This window comes from Dendrobates tinctorius, unplaced genomic scaffold (genome assembly GCF_039654945.1).
Source record: "Dendrobates tinctorius isolate UK_male_01 unplaced genomic scaffold, ASM3965494v1 ptg000030l, whole genome shotgun sequence".
In the NCBI taxonomy this organism is placed as follows: Eukaryota; Metazoa; Chordata; class Amphibia; order Anura; family Dendrobatidae; genus Dendrobates; species Dendrobates tinctorius.
This window is the reverse complement of record NW_027361698.1, coordinates 32,708,664-32,724,282: the sequence shown is the minus strand read 5'-3', so window position 1 is coordinate 32,724,282 and position 15,619 is coordinate 32,708,664. Positions and strand designations below refer to the sequence as shown.

At 45.2% G+C, this 15,619-nt stretch overlaps 1 protein-coding gene across 2 annotated transcripts in view; it reads left to right on the top strand.

Annotated features, from left to right (window-relative positions):
* Window positions 1-15,619, top strand: part of BBS7 (Bardet-Biedl syndrome 7) — a 108,054-nt gene that overhangs the window by 8,611 nt on the left and 83,824 nt on the right. For both annotated transcript variants that reach the window (XM_073572008.1, XM_073572009.1), the window contains exons 4-5: window positions 13,183-13,245; window positions 13,335-13,510. In XM_073572008.1, coding sequence (XP_073428109.1) covers window positions 13,183-13,245; window positions 13,335-13,510 — 239 coding nt within the window. The remainder of the gene's footprint in view (window positions 1-13,182; window positions 13,246-13,334; window positions 13,511-15,619) is intronic.

Here is a 15,619-nt window from a genome sequence, read left to right as displayed (position 1 = left end):
CTGGAGCCGTACCGTCTCTGAAGTAATTGTACTCTTGAACTGTACAGTCACTGATGTAATAGTACTCTAGAATCGTGTATTTTCCTGGCGTAATTGTAATCTGCCGCACGGTCTCTAGTGCATCAGTATGTCTTGCATAGCACACAGAGGCTTGGAGAGCCACGCTGCTGTCTTCTGTATTTGCCGCATGGCGTTGGCCTGGTAGGGGGTTTCACTCGCACTTTTTTTTTTTTCATCAGAGATCTCATTTTGTCACACTGCTGTTGTGTTTTCAAACAATTGCAGATATGTGCCTTGATTTCAGCAGAGCAACACTCAACCATTGCTTCACACATAAAGGTGCTGGAGCCCTGGCATAGCATCTGCTCCCATATCTACTGCTCACAGGCAATCGCCCTTCCTTTTTTCTGCAGCCCCCTCCGGACGCTGGCTTCATACTGCTCTAAGCAGAATAATGTGCGGCTTCTATCTCTTCACGTCTGCAGTGTTTGGGCCGGCCTTCCAGCTGGATAGAAGTTTGTGCTACCTGGCAATTGTCTACAGTGGATAAAGAAGCTGACCACAACTCGCTGGTCCAGAGGTTGGAACCATAGCACACAACAGAGAGTACAGTTAGTCTCTTTCTGATCCCAGGCCTAATGTTCTACCGTCAGAAGAATTGACTGGTCAGAATCTACTTTACTACAGTCTTCGTAGTACGGCTTACTACACGTGAAGCCGTTATTCTACCTAATGTCGTCATGCATCCAGACCTAGACCGCAACACAGAAGCCGTTATTCTGCCTAATGCCGTCAGGTATTCAGACCTAGACCGCTACACAGAAGCCGTTATTCTGCCTAATGCCGTCAGGTACCCAGTCCTTGACCGCAACACAGAAGCCGTTATTCTACCTAATGTCATCAGGTATCCAGACCTAGACTGCACCACAACACAGAAATGACTTTCTCCTATTCCCTTCTCCGGGTTCTCTCCACTCTGATTTGTTCACAGGATATTTAGAGCCGATGGCAGCTGTGCTATATCCGCTATACAGGCTTTAGAAGCACCACCTTCCAGGTACAGTAGTTCAAACGGCCGTATTACTGTGGAGACGTGTCTGGGGTTGACTGCTTCAGTGGTACTGGTGTTCTGTACCGTATTCAGGTAAGTTAGACGCTCTCGCCTTCAGGTTCCTCGCGCTCTATTGCAGCAGTATTATATCTCTTATCGAGCACTTGGATAGACCTCTACCAGACATGTTTAGTTAATACATGCCGTCTTTCTGGTGACTCAAACGTACCCGAGGTCAATCTACTACACCGGTCCGGCTCTACTGTCCCATTTCAGGTGAGTCAGGAGCGTCCTCTTTCGCGTTCATCTTGGTCTTTTGCAGCTTTTGTCTAAGCTCCCATCTAATCACCACTCGTGGTGAGGTGCCAGCATTTATTGCTCCTGACGGGCTGCAGCTGCGGTTACAGGACGCATCCAGGTGAGTCAAACACACCTTTCAGATGCATATTTCATTGTTAATAACATCTGTGGTTTGTTAACAGTTAAACGTAAGCACTACCATGTCCAAACGGAGCGGATCTCTGTACCACGGAGCGGATCTCGGTAGCAACATAACTTGATTCTCCACCCTCAGGTGGGTCAGACACTCTCGTGTCAGGTACGGATGGTTGCGGTTTTAATGCGGCATGCTCTGGACCCTATGTGTGAGTTGCCCTACAGGAGTTTTTGCCACACCTTCTGATCAGTTTATAGTACTGTCCGCAGGCTATCTTTAGTGCAGGTGTTACGTCTATCTTTATTGTTTGGCCAATAGTAGTTTATAAGTTCTAGTCTGTCCTAAGGGCCTTCGAGCTACCACAATACCTAAGCTCCTTATCTGTCGGAACTTATTCATTCTTACAGATGCCGGGTAAAGCCTCCAGCAGCTCAGACAGGTAACTTCTGGCCGTGACTGGAAAATGTATCCCACCTCAGACAACAGTGGAATCTGACTCTGCGCAAGCATCGACCAGGGTAGAAAGCTGCTCCAGTCTGGGATCCAAGGATGAGTCTGGTGATAACGCGTTTCTTCCTTCAGCTAGAATTGTATCTTTTCCCTGTTGTCCTCGGACGTGTTGTCTTAGACTTAGGTAAGCGGGTCTACTCACCGCAATCCCCTCCCTGCTCCAGAGGGTCCAGGATGGATTTGGTCGTTTACATCGTCATATGGATTGACCTGCCTTTCGTCAGCCTAGTTGTCCTTTGGGGTCTATTTTATCTACCTAGAGCCAACTTTCCTTACAGTTGACATAGTCCATGTTTTGCATGGACTTTCCTTGCTCGACTAATCTCTTTTCTAAGTCCGGCTGGACTATTTTTTCCATATCCACCCTCATCCCTGAATGATGGGTTTAAACTTCCCTTTGATCTCAAAGTAATCCAGTAGCCTTCGTTCTACCTGCCTAGTCGAGCAATCTGTTGTCTCTTCATAGCCATCCTGAGCCTACATCGCGACAATGAGATCCAGGTTATTCCCAGGTGCCATTCAGTACGTTTCCAGTGTTCGACTCTTTAGCAGGTTCCCAGTGGCCTGTTCTCAGGTCCTGTCATTTTCTCACAGAACGGACTTCAGCCGTTTCCAAACAAGGGGGCGCCTCGTTATATCTCTTTTCTCCCCAGTGCTTCGCAAAATTGGACTACTTTTGCGGCTGCGAACCCTCCGGTTCCAAGTTTTCCACCACTATTATCCTTCCTTTCCCAGAAGTGCATCCCTCAGGAATGCCAACGGCAAATTCACACAGTAGTTGGCAAAATTCTATAGCCGCGTGGCCTAGCTCATCAGAGCATTCTTTCTGGACACCAGTTGGAAGATTTTTTACCGTCCTCACTGTTCAAAAAAATTTTCTTGCATGGAGACATGGGTTTTTGCCTATCGTTCCTATCTAAGGTTCCACTTGGCTTTCGGTTTCACAAGCGAAATTATCCCCAGTGAAGTCCCTCACCAACTTTCCGTTCTTTCCATGTGGCTCCAATAGGCCAAATCATTGATGAGGTCACCGGAACGACAAGCGCTCTCCTTCCTCAAGCTAAACCTCGTCATTCTTCAGCGCTTTTTTCCTTTGGGGATCTAGGTTTGAGTCCATACTTGTTATTCACAGGAAGAAATTTTCTTCGTTCCGCATTTGCCTCCTGTGAATCGCATGATTTTCCCTTGTTCCATGAAGCTCTTATCCAGGTCCTGATATCTTCAGGACTTTGGCGATATCTGCGTTTGCAATGGACGGGTTCCTTTTCCTTCCAGTTGGTAGCCTGTCCTTTCAGACTCTCAACCACCCTTGGGGTCTCACAGAGCCTGTAGCAGCCGTGGTGCACTTCCTGTGGATCAAGGGTCCACTCTCCATCATTCTGAATTCCCTTTCTTTCGTCCGCCTCGAAATTTTACTTTGTGACGCTCTCGCATCAGGCTACCTTGCCACCGCAACGGTACTTATCAAGCTCCGGCTTGAAGTGTACAGGTTCTCTGGCCTCCAGGTCAGCGTCTGCTCGCGGAATCTGGTTGACATTAGTAGGGTTGCCGGCTCAGAAAGGACTGGGTTCTTTTGAGTATGATGCACTCTGCCCGGGCAGTATGCATCCTCCTGGCGGTACTCTTTGGGCCTTCGTCTGGTACCTCTGTAGTGCGATGATATGTCCTCCACAGGTCCATGAGGTTTTCTTCAGAGCCCATGCCTAGCTTTGGCAAGTGCCGGTCGGGGTAAAAGACCTCGCAGGTGACCTTGCAGGTGACAAGGGTGATTTCCTCGTCCTGATTGGAGTTGTTTGCTGTTCCCTCCCCTTGGGGACTGCTTTGGGACGTCCCATGGTTTCCTGTGTCCCCCAATGAAGCGATAGAGAAAGCAGGATTTTTAGTTGCTTACCTTAAAATCTGTTTCTCTGAGCCTTCATTGGGGGACACAGCATCCTCCCAAGTTGAACAGCTTGGTTACTGCACAATATTGTTACAGTGTGGATTTGTGTTTTCTGTGTTTTTATCTCGTCTACAGATTACTTCTCCTACTGCTTTCTCACTAACTGAACATCCTGTCGTTAGGGTATACACTGCGGAGGAGGAGCTAACTTTTTTTCTGCATAGTGTCAGCCTCCTAGTGGCAGCAGCATACACCCATGGTTTCCTGTGTCCCCCAATGAAGGCTCAGAGAAACAGATTTTACAGTAAGCAACTAAAAATCCTGTTTTTGGGAGATGAGATCTCATCTCTTGAGTTCTCAGTCTGCTCATGTGCCGCCTCCAGTTGTCATTTTTCCGAAGCCCACCACGGGGATAAGATAGGGAAAATGGACTCCGCTCACAGGCTCCAACACCTTCTGTTATCCCAGGCACCGCAGCATCGCCCCGCAACTGCCACCGGCCTCCTGAAGCTGCGACTCTGCCTTTTGTGACCCCACTATACCGCAGCCGTCCCCCCCATGTAAGCTACTGTTAAAAGGGAATATAAGACACACCACTATTTTTTTCTTTTTAAATTCCTATTTTCCACCCCAAAATTTGGACTGCGTCTCATGGTCTGGTGCATCTTATAATCTGCATAATACGGTACTTGTCTGTTCAAAGACAGAAACAGCAACACCAGCGCTCACGTAACAAACTCACGTCAACCCCAGGAACACGAGTGTCTACACCGCTGGACCGTCTCCAGAGGTGAGTATAAGTGGTTTCATTTTAACGGGGGCAAATATTCAGAATGAGAAGGGGTTGTCCTAGTAGTGGAGAACCCCTTTAATGTCATTGGTAAATGCTATAGAGAGGAAAGGAATTGAAATGTCAAAATTTCAGGGGTTTTTCAGTAGCTGCAGATCCCCCCTCAAAATGCAGTAGTAAGCGATCCAAATATAGTATATACGCCAAAATGGTACAAATAAATATCCCACCTAGCCACGCCAAAAACACAAGCCCTTAGCTCCATTGATAGAAAACTAAAAAAAAATTATGGATCTTAAAAAATGGCATCACAAACCAATTTTTTTTTTATGCCACTGCAATAGTAGAAATCTACACATAGTACTGACTATACACTACTAAACACATGATGTTACTGTGCAAATAATGTCTTAAAAATAAAACTCCAAAAAACAATGGTTGAATTGTGTGGGTTTCTTTCACAGATTCACCGCACTTGAAATTTTTTAAACATTTTCCCAAATTCTATATGGTAAAGTGAATGGTGTCATTCAGAATTACATCTTGTCCTACAAATAAAACAACCTCGCACACAATGCTCCTGGAAAATGAAGAGGGAAAAAATGAAAATGCGAAAACCAAAAATTGGCTTTGTCTTAGGCTGGTTTGACACTTGCGTTTTATCGCGCAGCTCATAGTGCGCTATCGGTCGCACGTTCAATTGTCCCCTATCTTTAAAATGGCAGGCGCAGTGTCCAGCGATAGCATGCGGGCCTCAGCGTTTGCATGCGCTGCGCATTTTCCAGGGGTGCGACCAGACGCGCCGGACGCTACATGTTGCATTTTTTGTTCCGCCCAACGTTGTTAAAAAATCACGTGCGTCAGCGCACGAAATACGCAAAAAAATAGTATTATAGTCTGTGGTGTCGCTGACGTGCGCTGTGAAGTGCGCATGTCAGCGCTTTTTGAGCGTTCTCGATTTCAGAGTAAACAATGTCTAGACACTTGTTTAATACACGCCCTAAACAAGCAACATTGTTTTGGAGGAGGGTAGATAAAAGAAGGGGTCTCTAGTGCCAGATCATTACTGTCCAGACAGACTGCAAGACAAAAAGAAGACAAGATAACACCCACCCAGCCAGAGACAATCCACTACTTAGGAGAACACAGCAGCCATAATGTGAGTATTCTAAAATCAATTTATGTGAGCCTGTCCTTTAAAAAATATTATGTATTAATGTTTTGGTTTTTTTTCCAGCATGTCTTCTGGATCCCAATACAGTCCTTCCAGGGAAGAATTGGTAGAAGCAGAGCATGAGGTGAGTATTTTGTTGCCTTTGTGTAAGTATACCTGCCTATCCAAATCGGTAATTATTTCTGTTTTTTTACAGACCTCAGCATCGGACCAGCCAAGTGAGCCGGAACAGCCGGAGACGGCGGGGAGGAAACGCAATGTAAGTATCCCTTATTTAAAGTTACCTTTTACTTTAAATTATGTTTTCTATTCCTGTCTTTATGTCCTGTTTTTCATGTTCTATTTTATTTTTTTTTTCTCTATACCACTCTCCACAATTTCCACGATTATAATGTATTTTTTTTCTAGGTTCCACAACGGGATGAAGACCTGTACATTGACAACGAGCAACTGATCATCCGTGTCCAGGAGCGTGTCCCGTTGTGGGACAGCCGTGACAAGCAGTACAAGGATGTTGTGACCCGGCAGCTCTGGAATGATGTGGCCGCAGCGTTGATGGAGGGCTGGGACAGCGCCTCTGCAACTTTAAAGAAGGCGTTTAGTAAGTATTTCGCTGTTCTGTGATGCCGCATTGAGTCTTTGTCCTGAGGATACTGTTTTGTTTCCTGATACATAGATTCTATCAGGGACCATAACAGTGTCCTCAGGATCAAGATTGAATGCATTGTGAATTGTAATGTTGCATTGTTCATGCTTTATCTCTGGCACCTGATGATACTTGTGTGTTTACTGCAAGATATATTCTTGTAGTGAACACACAAGTGTCCTCAGGTTTAACAGTCAATGCATTGTGAATTGTAATGTTGTATTGTTCATGCTTTATCTCTTGCACCTGATGATACTTGTGTGTTTACTGCAAGATATATTCTTGCAGTAATCACACAAGTGTCCTCAGGTTCAACAGTCAAGGCATTGTGATTTTTAATGCTATATTCTTCATGCTTTATCTCTTGCACCTGATGATACTTGTGTGTTTACTGAAAGATATATTTTTGCAGTGAACACACAAGTGTCCTCAGGTTCAACAGTCAATGCATTGTGTATTGAATTTTTTTTGATGCCGCATTGACTGTTTGAAAAGGGAAATCAGGTGTGCGTGATTATACAAGATGTCACCAGCTGTGCATTGTATAATGTTTATTTTATTATTTTTTACAACAGTGAACAAAGTCCGCACACGTTGGCGCTCGATGAAGGACCGCTTCAACACTGATGTTTGTGCTGAGGGACTGGTTCGCTTCGCAGTAGCTCATCGGCAAGGAGCAGAACGAAGTACCGATATCATCGCGCTTTGGAAATCCTACGACCGGTCCTTGCCACCAGAGCGTAAGTATAATTTCCTTTTTTTTGTGTGTGTTTTCATTGAACATAATCGGTGATTTTATCTTCCACAGATGATCCTTCTTGTAAATGCTTGTTTCCACAGCTCGTGGGGAAGCAACCTGTCCCTGGAGCGGTTCTTCATCGATCAACCTCGGACCCATCCCTGCCATCCGACAGCCAGGAAGCAAGTTGCAGGTCAGCAACACAGACAGCTGGTGACCAGGAAGCTGGTCAATCAGGTGTTCCCCTGTCCCAGGTCTCTGCCACTGGTTATGCGGGCACTACCCGCCAGCGGCAGAGGGCCTCGGACAGAAATGTCATGCCCGAGTTCATGCACTTGAGCGAAGCCTTTCATGCCAGCCTCAAGACGCTGGCCGAAAGAGTGGAAAGTGGTTTTTCACCAATGGAACGTAGTTTTAACCACATGGAAGACCTCATCCACTCTTCCGACCAGCGCCTTGAACGACTGGAGGCCGACCTCAGTAGACCAGCGCACCATTTCTTTAGTAAAGTTAAACGGGGCATGGTGAATCACCTTAGTCCTGAGCCACAGCTGAATGTGTTACACGCCTGCAACACTGCTTTCTTGCAGGCTATGCAGCAGAATCAGTACGTGCAGCAGTCAGTGGTGTCATTCCCACCTGTGCAGCCACTGACTCGCTTCACCACAGTACCGTCTTCTGCTGCATACCACTGCCTGGCCACCTGCATTCCTAGCCAAGCCGGACACCACTACACCACACCAATGCCGAGTGCTGCTGGACACTCCACCCCCGCCACCACCATGTCAAGCGCTGCTCCTGTCTGGAGCACCATTACTGCCACCGTTTCCACATCTTGGCGCACCTCCAGCGCAAAATCTGCTTGGGCCACCGTCACCTCTTCTCCTGTTCGGACCACAGAGACTACATCATCTCCAGATCGGAGCACCGCCACTTCGCATCATCAGCATGAGAGCACAGCCACAACTCCTCATCATTCCAGGAGCACCTCCACCACTCATCATCAGAGGAGCACCGCCACCTCTTCTTCTCATCTTAGCACCGCCACCACCCCTCTTCAGAGGAGCACCGCCACCGCTTCACCTACTCGGAGCACCACCACCACTCCTCTTCAGAGGAGCACCGCCACCACTCCTCATCACAGGAGCACCGCCACCGCTTCGCCTGATAGGAGCACCGCCACCTATTCTCCCACCAGAAGCACCGCGCACACTTCACCTTCAATTAGCACCAACACCACAAGTTCTCCTGCAAGGAGCACCGCCAGCGCCTCCACCGAGCAGCCCAGGGTAGACCCACATTCCATATTTTATTCTTCACAGACACGGTACAACATCTCGAGGCGGTCAACGACTGTAAGGCGGTCACAAGGTGGTAGTCGGTACAGGCAGGTGACTCCTGCCCCAAAGAAGAAGAAACAAAAGACTTGGTTAGTCAGTCCCCCCCTCTCCTTCCAACGTTTCTCAACCAGCCTCCATTTCCATGCCTGATCTCCCTTCCCCCAGTACTTTAGTAGCCCCTTCACCTAGAACCCCTTCCTCAATTTCCAGCCTTTACTTGTCTCTCCACACTCCCAAAGTATCCCACTCTTCCCCCAAACGTCCTTCAAAAGAAAAATAACCTTTTTTTTAATTAAAAAAACTAATTGTGCAATTTTTATTGTTCAAGAAAAGTTTGGTTTAATGTGTCTTTCACCGCCAACACACACTGCGCCGTACATTTTTCTTTTTTGTCAACACATACACTCACTGGCCACTTTATTAGGTACACCTGTCCAACTGTGTGTTAAGACTTAATTTCTAATCAGCCAATCGCATGGCGGCAACTCAGTGCATTTAGGCATGTAGACATGGTCAAGACAATCTCCTGCAGTTCAAACCGAGCATCAGTATGGGGAAGAAAGGTGATTTGAGTGCCTTTGAACGTGGCATGATTGTTGGTGCCAGAAGGGCTGGTCTGAGAATTTCAGAAACTGCTGATCTACTGGGATTTTCACGCACAACCATCTCTAGGGTTTACAGAGAATGGTCCGAAAAAGAAAAAAAATCCAGTGAGCGGCAGTTCTGTGGCCGGAAATGCCATGTTGATGCCAGAGGTCAGAGGAGAATGGGCAGACTGGTTCGAGCTGATAGAAAGGCAACAGTGACTCAAATTGCCACCCGTTACAACCAAGGTAGGCAGAAGAGCATCTCTGAACGCACAGTGCATCGAACTTTGAGGCAGATGGGCTACAGCAGCAGAAGACCACACTGGGTACCACTCCTCTCAGCTAAGAACAGGAAACTGAGGCTACAATTTGCACAAGCTCATCGAAATTGGACAGTAGAAGATTGGAAAAACGTTGCCTGGTCTGATGAGTCTCGATTTCTGCTGCGACATTCGGATGGTAGGGTCAGAATTTGGCGTAAACAACATGAAAGCATGGATCCATCCTGCCTTGTATCAACGGTTCAGGCTGGTGGTGGTGGTGTCATGGTGTGGGGAATTTTTTCTGGGCACTCTTTGGGCCCCTTGGTACCAATTGAGCATCGTTGCAACGCCACAGCCTACCTGAGTATTGTTGCTGACCATGTCCATCCCTTTATGACCACAATGTACCCAACATCTGATGGCTACTTTCAGCAGGATAATGCGCCATGTCATAAAGCTCGAATCATCTCAGATTGGTTTCTTGAACATGACAATGAGTTTACTGTACTCAAATGGCCTCCTCAGTCACCAGATCTCAATCCAATAGAGCATCTTTGGGATGTGGTGGAACGGGAGATTCGCATCAGGGATGTGCAGCCGACAAATCTGCGCCAACTGTGTGATGCCATCATGTCAATATGGTCCAAAATCTCTGAGGAATGCTTCCAGCACCTTGTTGAATCTCTGCCACGAAGAATTGAGGCAGTTCTGAAGGCAAAAGGGGGTCCAACCCCTTACTAGCATGGTGTACCTAATAAAGTGGCCAGTGAGTGTAGCTCCATTAATGACACGTTTACGCGTGTCAATCTTGGAGATATGTGTAGTCAAAACCAGAAATCTATATGACTTGTATTTTCCACATCAGTCTCTTCAGTCAGGTAATAAAACACAGACTGAATAGAGGATGGTGTTGAGTGCAAGGCCTATCTATTGTTACCTTGGTTTGTATCAAAAACAGTAACTTCACTGTGGTGTGTTTTAACATCATTTAACTTTTTTTGATAAAATCCAAGGTTATTATAGATAGACCTTATAATTAACCTCATCCTCTATTCTGTGTGTGTGGATAAACTGAGTAGATGATGTGGAAAATACCCGCCATATGTACAATACCCTGGCCTTGTATCATAACGATCACACCTGGGCAGGTGAATACACATGAGTTGTAATCAGCAGCATCGCTTCAATCTGCATATATATAACTCAGACTGTAGCGCTGCTGCAGTTAACCTCTTATGTGTATTCTCCTTACAATGTGTTGAAAGCGTCTGAAGAGTGGATACGTTAGTTTTGTCGTCCTCACTTCAGCATGACACCAGGCCTGGGTATTGTAGTAGTTGTATCAACTTTATTATGTATACAGTCTTGAGTTCTAAACTGGCCACAGTGATGCTAATACAACTAATATGGATAATCAGTGTTTTTAGGTCTCATAAATAGTTAGGGATACTCCTGCATTCCAAAATGAATAATTGTAACATCATGAGAGGTGACACAAATATTAGTTTTATTATCTCCACCGTCGCATCACACTGAACTCAAAGTGTAAAGATAATAAAGATCATACAAGTTGTGTGTATGTATAGTCACCTGGTCTTGAGTACTATTAAATGAAGGATGCACAAAACACAGCATCGTGAATTCAAGCGTACACCTGGCCAGTTGATTATTATATTGAAGTGTAAAAAGAAAGAGTGCACTCGGTACAGGTATCAACAAATGTTTTTTATTAACATACACACAAAAGTAAACTTTGTTACACCATTTGGTCTTGCCTGGCCACCCGTCCTAGATCTGAGTTGAAGTAGGCCGCAAATTGGTCCCTCATTTGGCCAACTACAACGGATGACCTGAGAGGGTGCTGATAAAATTCAGGCAAGGGGTTAGGAGCGGCATCATCAAGTTCAAAGTTCGGGTGCTCTCTAACCATAACAAAATTGTGTATAACCACACAGGCCTTCACCACCTCATCCACTGTTTCCAGTTTCAGATTAATGGCTGTGGTTAGAATGCGCCATCTGGAGACAAGTATACCAAAGGCACACTCTACAGTTCTTCTTGCCCTGGTCAGCCTGTAATTTAAAAATTATTTTGTTGTGGTCCAAGTCCCGGCTGGAGTAGGGTTTGAGGAGGTTTTGGCACATCTGGAATGCCTCATCCCCAACCATTACAAAGGGCTGTGGTGGACCTTCGGTGTTGGGAAGAGGACGTGGCATGGGGAAATTGAACTGGTTGCCATACAACCTCCGGCCCATGTCCGAGTTCTTAAAATCCTGGGAGTCATTCCCATGCCCAAATGCACCAATGTCCATTGCAACAAACTTACAGTCTTCATCAGAAATGGCCATGAATACTGTAGAAAAGTACTTTTTGTAGTTATAGTACTCTGATCCAGTTCTTTGGGTTTTATAATCCGGATGTGTTTCCCATCCACCGCACCCAAACAGTTGGGGAAATTGCAGACTGTCCAGAATCTTTCTGCATTTTCAATCCACTTTTCCACGGTGGGGAGGGGCAGAAATTCGGGACAGAGAACGTCCCACAAAGCCCGGCAAGTGTCCGCAACTATTCCCGACAAGGTGGAGATTCCAAGTCGGTACTGGAAGTGCAGTGAAGAGAGGGTCTCTCCAGTAGCCAGGAATCTGGGAAACAGAGAAACAGCAAAAATTAATATTTGTGTATCTGGATTTTTACAACACCAAAAAATAAAATTACAAACAACAAAAAAAGGCATAAAAATAAATATGCAGCCTTTTCTTTACTACATGGCATAAAAATAATGCTGCAGCATTTGGTTAAGTACATGGAAGAACAATAATTCTGGCAGCTTAGGAATAGTACATCTGAAAGAACAAATAAAATTATGCAGGCATTGTTTTTTAAATACTACGTACCGTAAGGTGACCAGGAGCCGTTCCTCCGGAGGAATCGCACGACGGAGCTGAGTGTCCTGTCTCCGGATGGCATCTTGGACACGACCAAGCAAATACATGAAGCTTTGTTGGGACATCCGTGTGTAATCAGTAAATTTATCCTGGTTTGCCTGGAGCTCGCTGTAGAGGGTGTGGTGCGCTCCACGGCTCTCCCGGAGTTCAATAATCGGATGTATCCACACTCGCCACCGCTGCCGTCTTCGCTGTCTCTCTCTCCCTTTGTTGATGGCAAGCAACTGCATAAGCCTGAGCCATCCTGATGTCCAGATCCAAGTTGAAGTGAAAACTCTTCCAGCGCAGATCCATGTTGTCAAGAGAAAATCCAAGGAAATGTGAAGAATTCAGCTGTAAACAGGGTCTGTATAAAGAATTCCCATAACACACGCCCACTGCTGTCCCATTGGTGGTGTCTGTTGCAAGAATTTTTCTAGAATTTTCCTCCTGTGATTGTGACACCATGCGTTTAAAAACGCATACGCATGGAAAACGCTTGAAAACGCATACAAGCGCTGCGTTTTTTTGGCTTATCGCGCACAATAATGCGACAAAAAAAGCAGCGTTTACAAGCGTTCGTATGCGTTTTTGTCACGCGTTTTATGTGCGCACCAAACGCAGCGCAGAAAAACGCTAGTGTGAAACTAGCCTAAAAGGTGTTAAATACTGTCAAGAAACTTGTGCGTCAAGTTCACATCAGCCCTTGTATTGTAATATAGTGGCTGTTCTAGCTGCTTGGCTAATGCTGAACTACGTTTTGTGGCTGCCTGGAGATTGTCTGCGCTCACTTTCCTGCAATTCTTTCTGTGATGGTTGTTTTACTCTCCATTGTTCTAGGTGGTAATTGGCGATCAGGATGGAGTGGTTACATGCTTTGGTATCAAGAAAAGTGAAGCGGTGGTAAGGGTTGCTTGGCATTGCCTGATATAACAGGCTATGTTCCTTGACACTGGTTTATCTTGTGATGTTTATTCTATATTTCTTTTCAGCCAGTTTTTAAGACCTTACCCGGCCAAAAGATCTCACGGCTGGAGCTTGGAGGAGCAGTCGGCACAGTTCAGGAAAAAATATTTGTTTCCTCTGGATCTGAAGTTCGGGGTTTCACAAAAAGAGGAAAACAGTTTCTGTCATTTGAAACAAACCTAACAGAAAGCATCAGAGCCATGTAAGCAGCGAGATGTTTTCTTGTCTATTTGGATCACAGAGGCTGAAGAAATCCCACCTGTGATAACATTGCTTGTAACTTCACAGTCCTAGTTCACGTAGGCGTTATCCAATGACATTTTTATGACCCAGTCCTTTTCAAAATTTTGGCCGCACGATGGTTATGTGCAAGTGCTTTTCACAAAATTAGAATATCATCAAAAAGTTAATTTATTTCAGTTCTTCAATACAAAAAGTGAAACTCATATATCATATAGAGTCATTACAAACAGAGTGATCTATTTCAAGTGTTTATTTCTGTTAATGTTGATGATTATGGCTTACAGCCAATGAAAACCCAAAAGTCATCTCCATAAATTAGAATAATTAACAAAAATCACCTGCGAAGGCTTCCTAACTGTTTAAAAAGGTCCCTTAGTCTGTTTCAGTAGGCTCCACAATCATGGGGAAGACTGCTGACTTGACAGATGCCCAGAATGCAGTCATTGACACACTCCACAATGAGGGAAGCCACAAAAGGTCATTGCTAAAGAAGCTGGTTGTTCACAGACTGCTGTATCCAAGCATATTAATGGAAAGTTGAGTGGAAGGAAAAAGTGTGGTAGAAAAAGGTGCAAAAGCAACTGGGATAACCACAGCCTTGAAAGGATTGTTAAGAAAAGACCATTCAAAAATTTGGGGGAGATTCACAAGGAGTGGACTGCTGCTGGAGTCATTGCTTTAAGAGCCACCGCACACAGACGTATCCAGAACATGGGCTACAAGTATGACATTCCTTGTGTCTTACCTGGGCCAAGGAGAAAAAAAACTGGACTGTTGCTCAGTGGTCCATGGTGTTTTCAGCTGAAAGTAAATTTTGCCCTTCAGTTGGAAATCAAGGTCCCAGAGTCTGGAGGAAGAGTGGAGAGGCCATCATCCAAGCTACTTGAGGTCTAGTGTGAAGTTTTCACAGTCAGTGATGGTTTGGGGAGCCATGTCATCTACTGGTGTAGATCCACTGTGTTTTATCAAAACCAAAGTCAGCACAGCCGTGCTCCAGGAAATTTTAGAGCACTTCATGCTTCCCTCTGCCGACAAGCTTTTTGGAGTTGGAAATTTCATTCTCCAGTAGGACTTGGCACCTGTCCACACTGCCAAAAGTACCAATACCTGGTTTACAAACAACTGTGCTTGAGTGGCCAGCAAACTCACCTGAGAATCTATGGGGTATTGTCAAGAGGAAGATGAGAGACACCAGACCCAACAATGCAGATGAGCTGAAGGCTGCTAATCAAAGCATCCTGGGCTTCCAACACCTCAGCAGTGCAACAGACTGATCACCTCCATGCCACACCGCATTGATGCATTTATTGATGCAAAAGGAGCCCCGACCAACTATTGAGTGCATTTACTGAACATACATTTCAGTAGGCCAATTTTTTGGGAATTTAGAAATATTTTCAAGCTGGTGTTATAAAGTATTCTAATTATAATGACTTTTGAGTTTTCATTGGCTTTAAGCCATAATCATCAGCATTAACAGAAATAAACACGTGAAATAGATCACTCTGTAATGACTCTATATAATATGAGTTTCACTTTTTGTATTGAAGAACTGAAATAAATTAACTTTTTGATGATATTCTAATTTATTTAGAAGCACATGGAGTTGTATTTTGGTTCCCAGTTAGAACCCTTGGCTTGGAGTCAGAGCGGATGGCTACTACAGAAATTCTAATACTATCTGGATGAAATTATTAATATGGTACTGATAGTGCAGCGTTGCTTTGCAAAAATTTATCAATAGCGTACTTTAATATGTAAAATGAAGGTTAGACAGTAGTGATGAGCGAACGTGCTCGGATAAGGCGTTATCCGAGCGTGCTGAGTGTCTTCGGGGTGCTCAAAAAATGTGTTTGAGTCCCCATGGCTGCATGTCTCGCTCGTTTGTTAGGCAATCTCTGCGTGTGCTGTGGCTGTGCAGCCGCGGGGACTCAAACACATTTTTCCATTTTTCAAGCATTCCGTTATGACTCGGTTAGCACACAAGCATGCTCAGATCACACCTTTTCCGAGCATGTTCGCTCATCACTATTAAACATGTCTAGGAGCCACCAACAACATTTTAGAG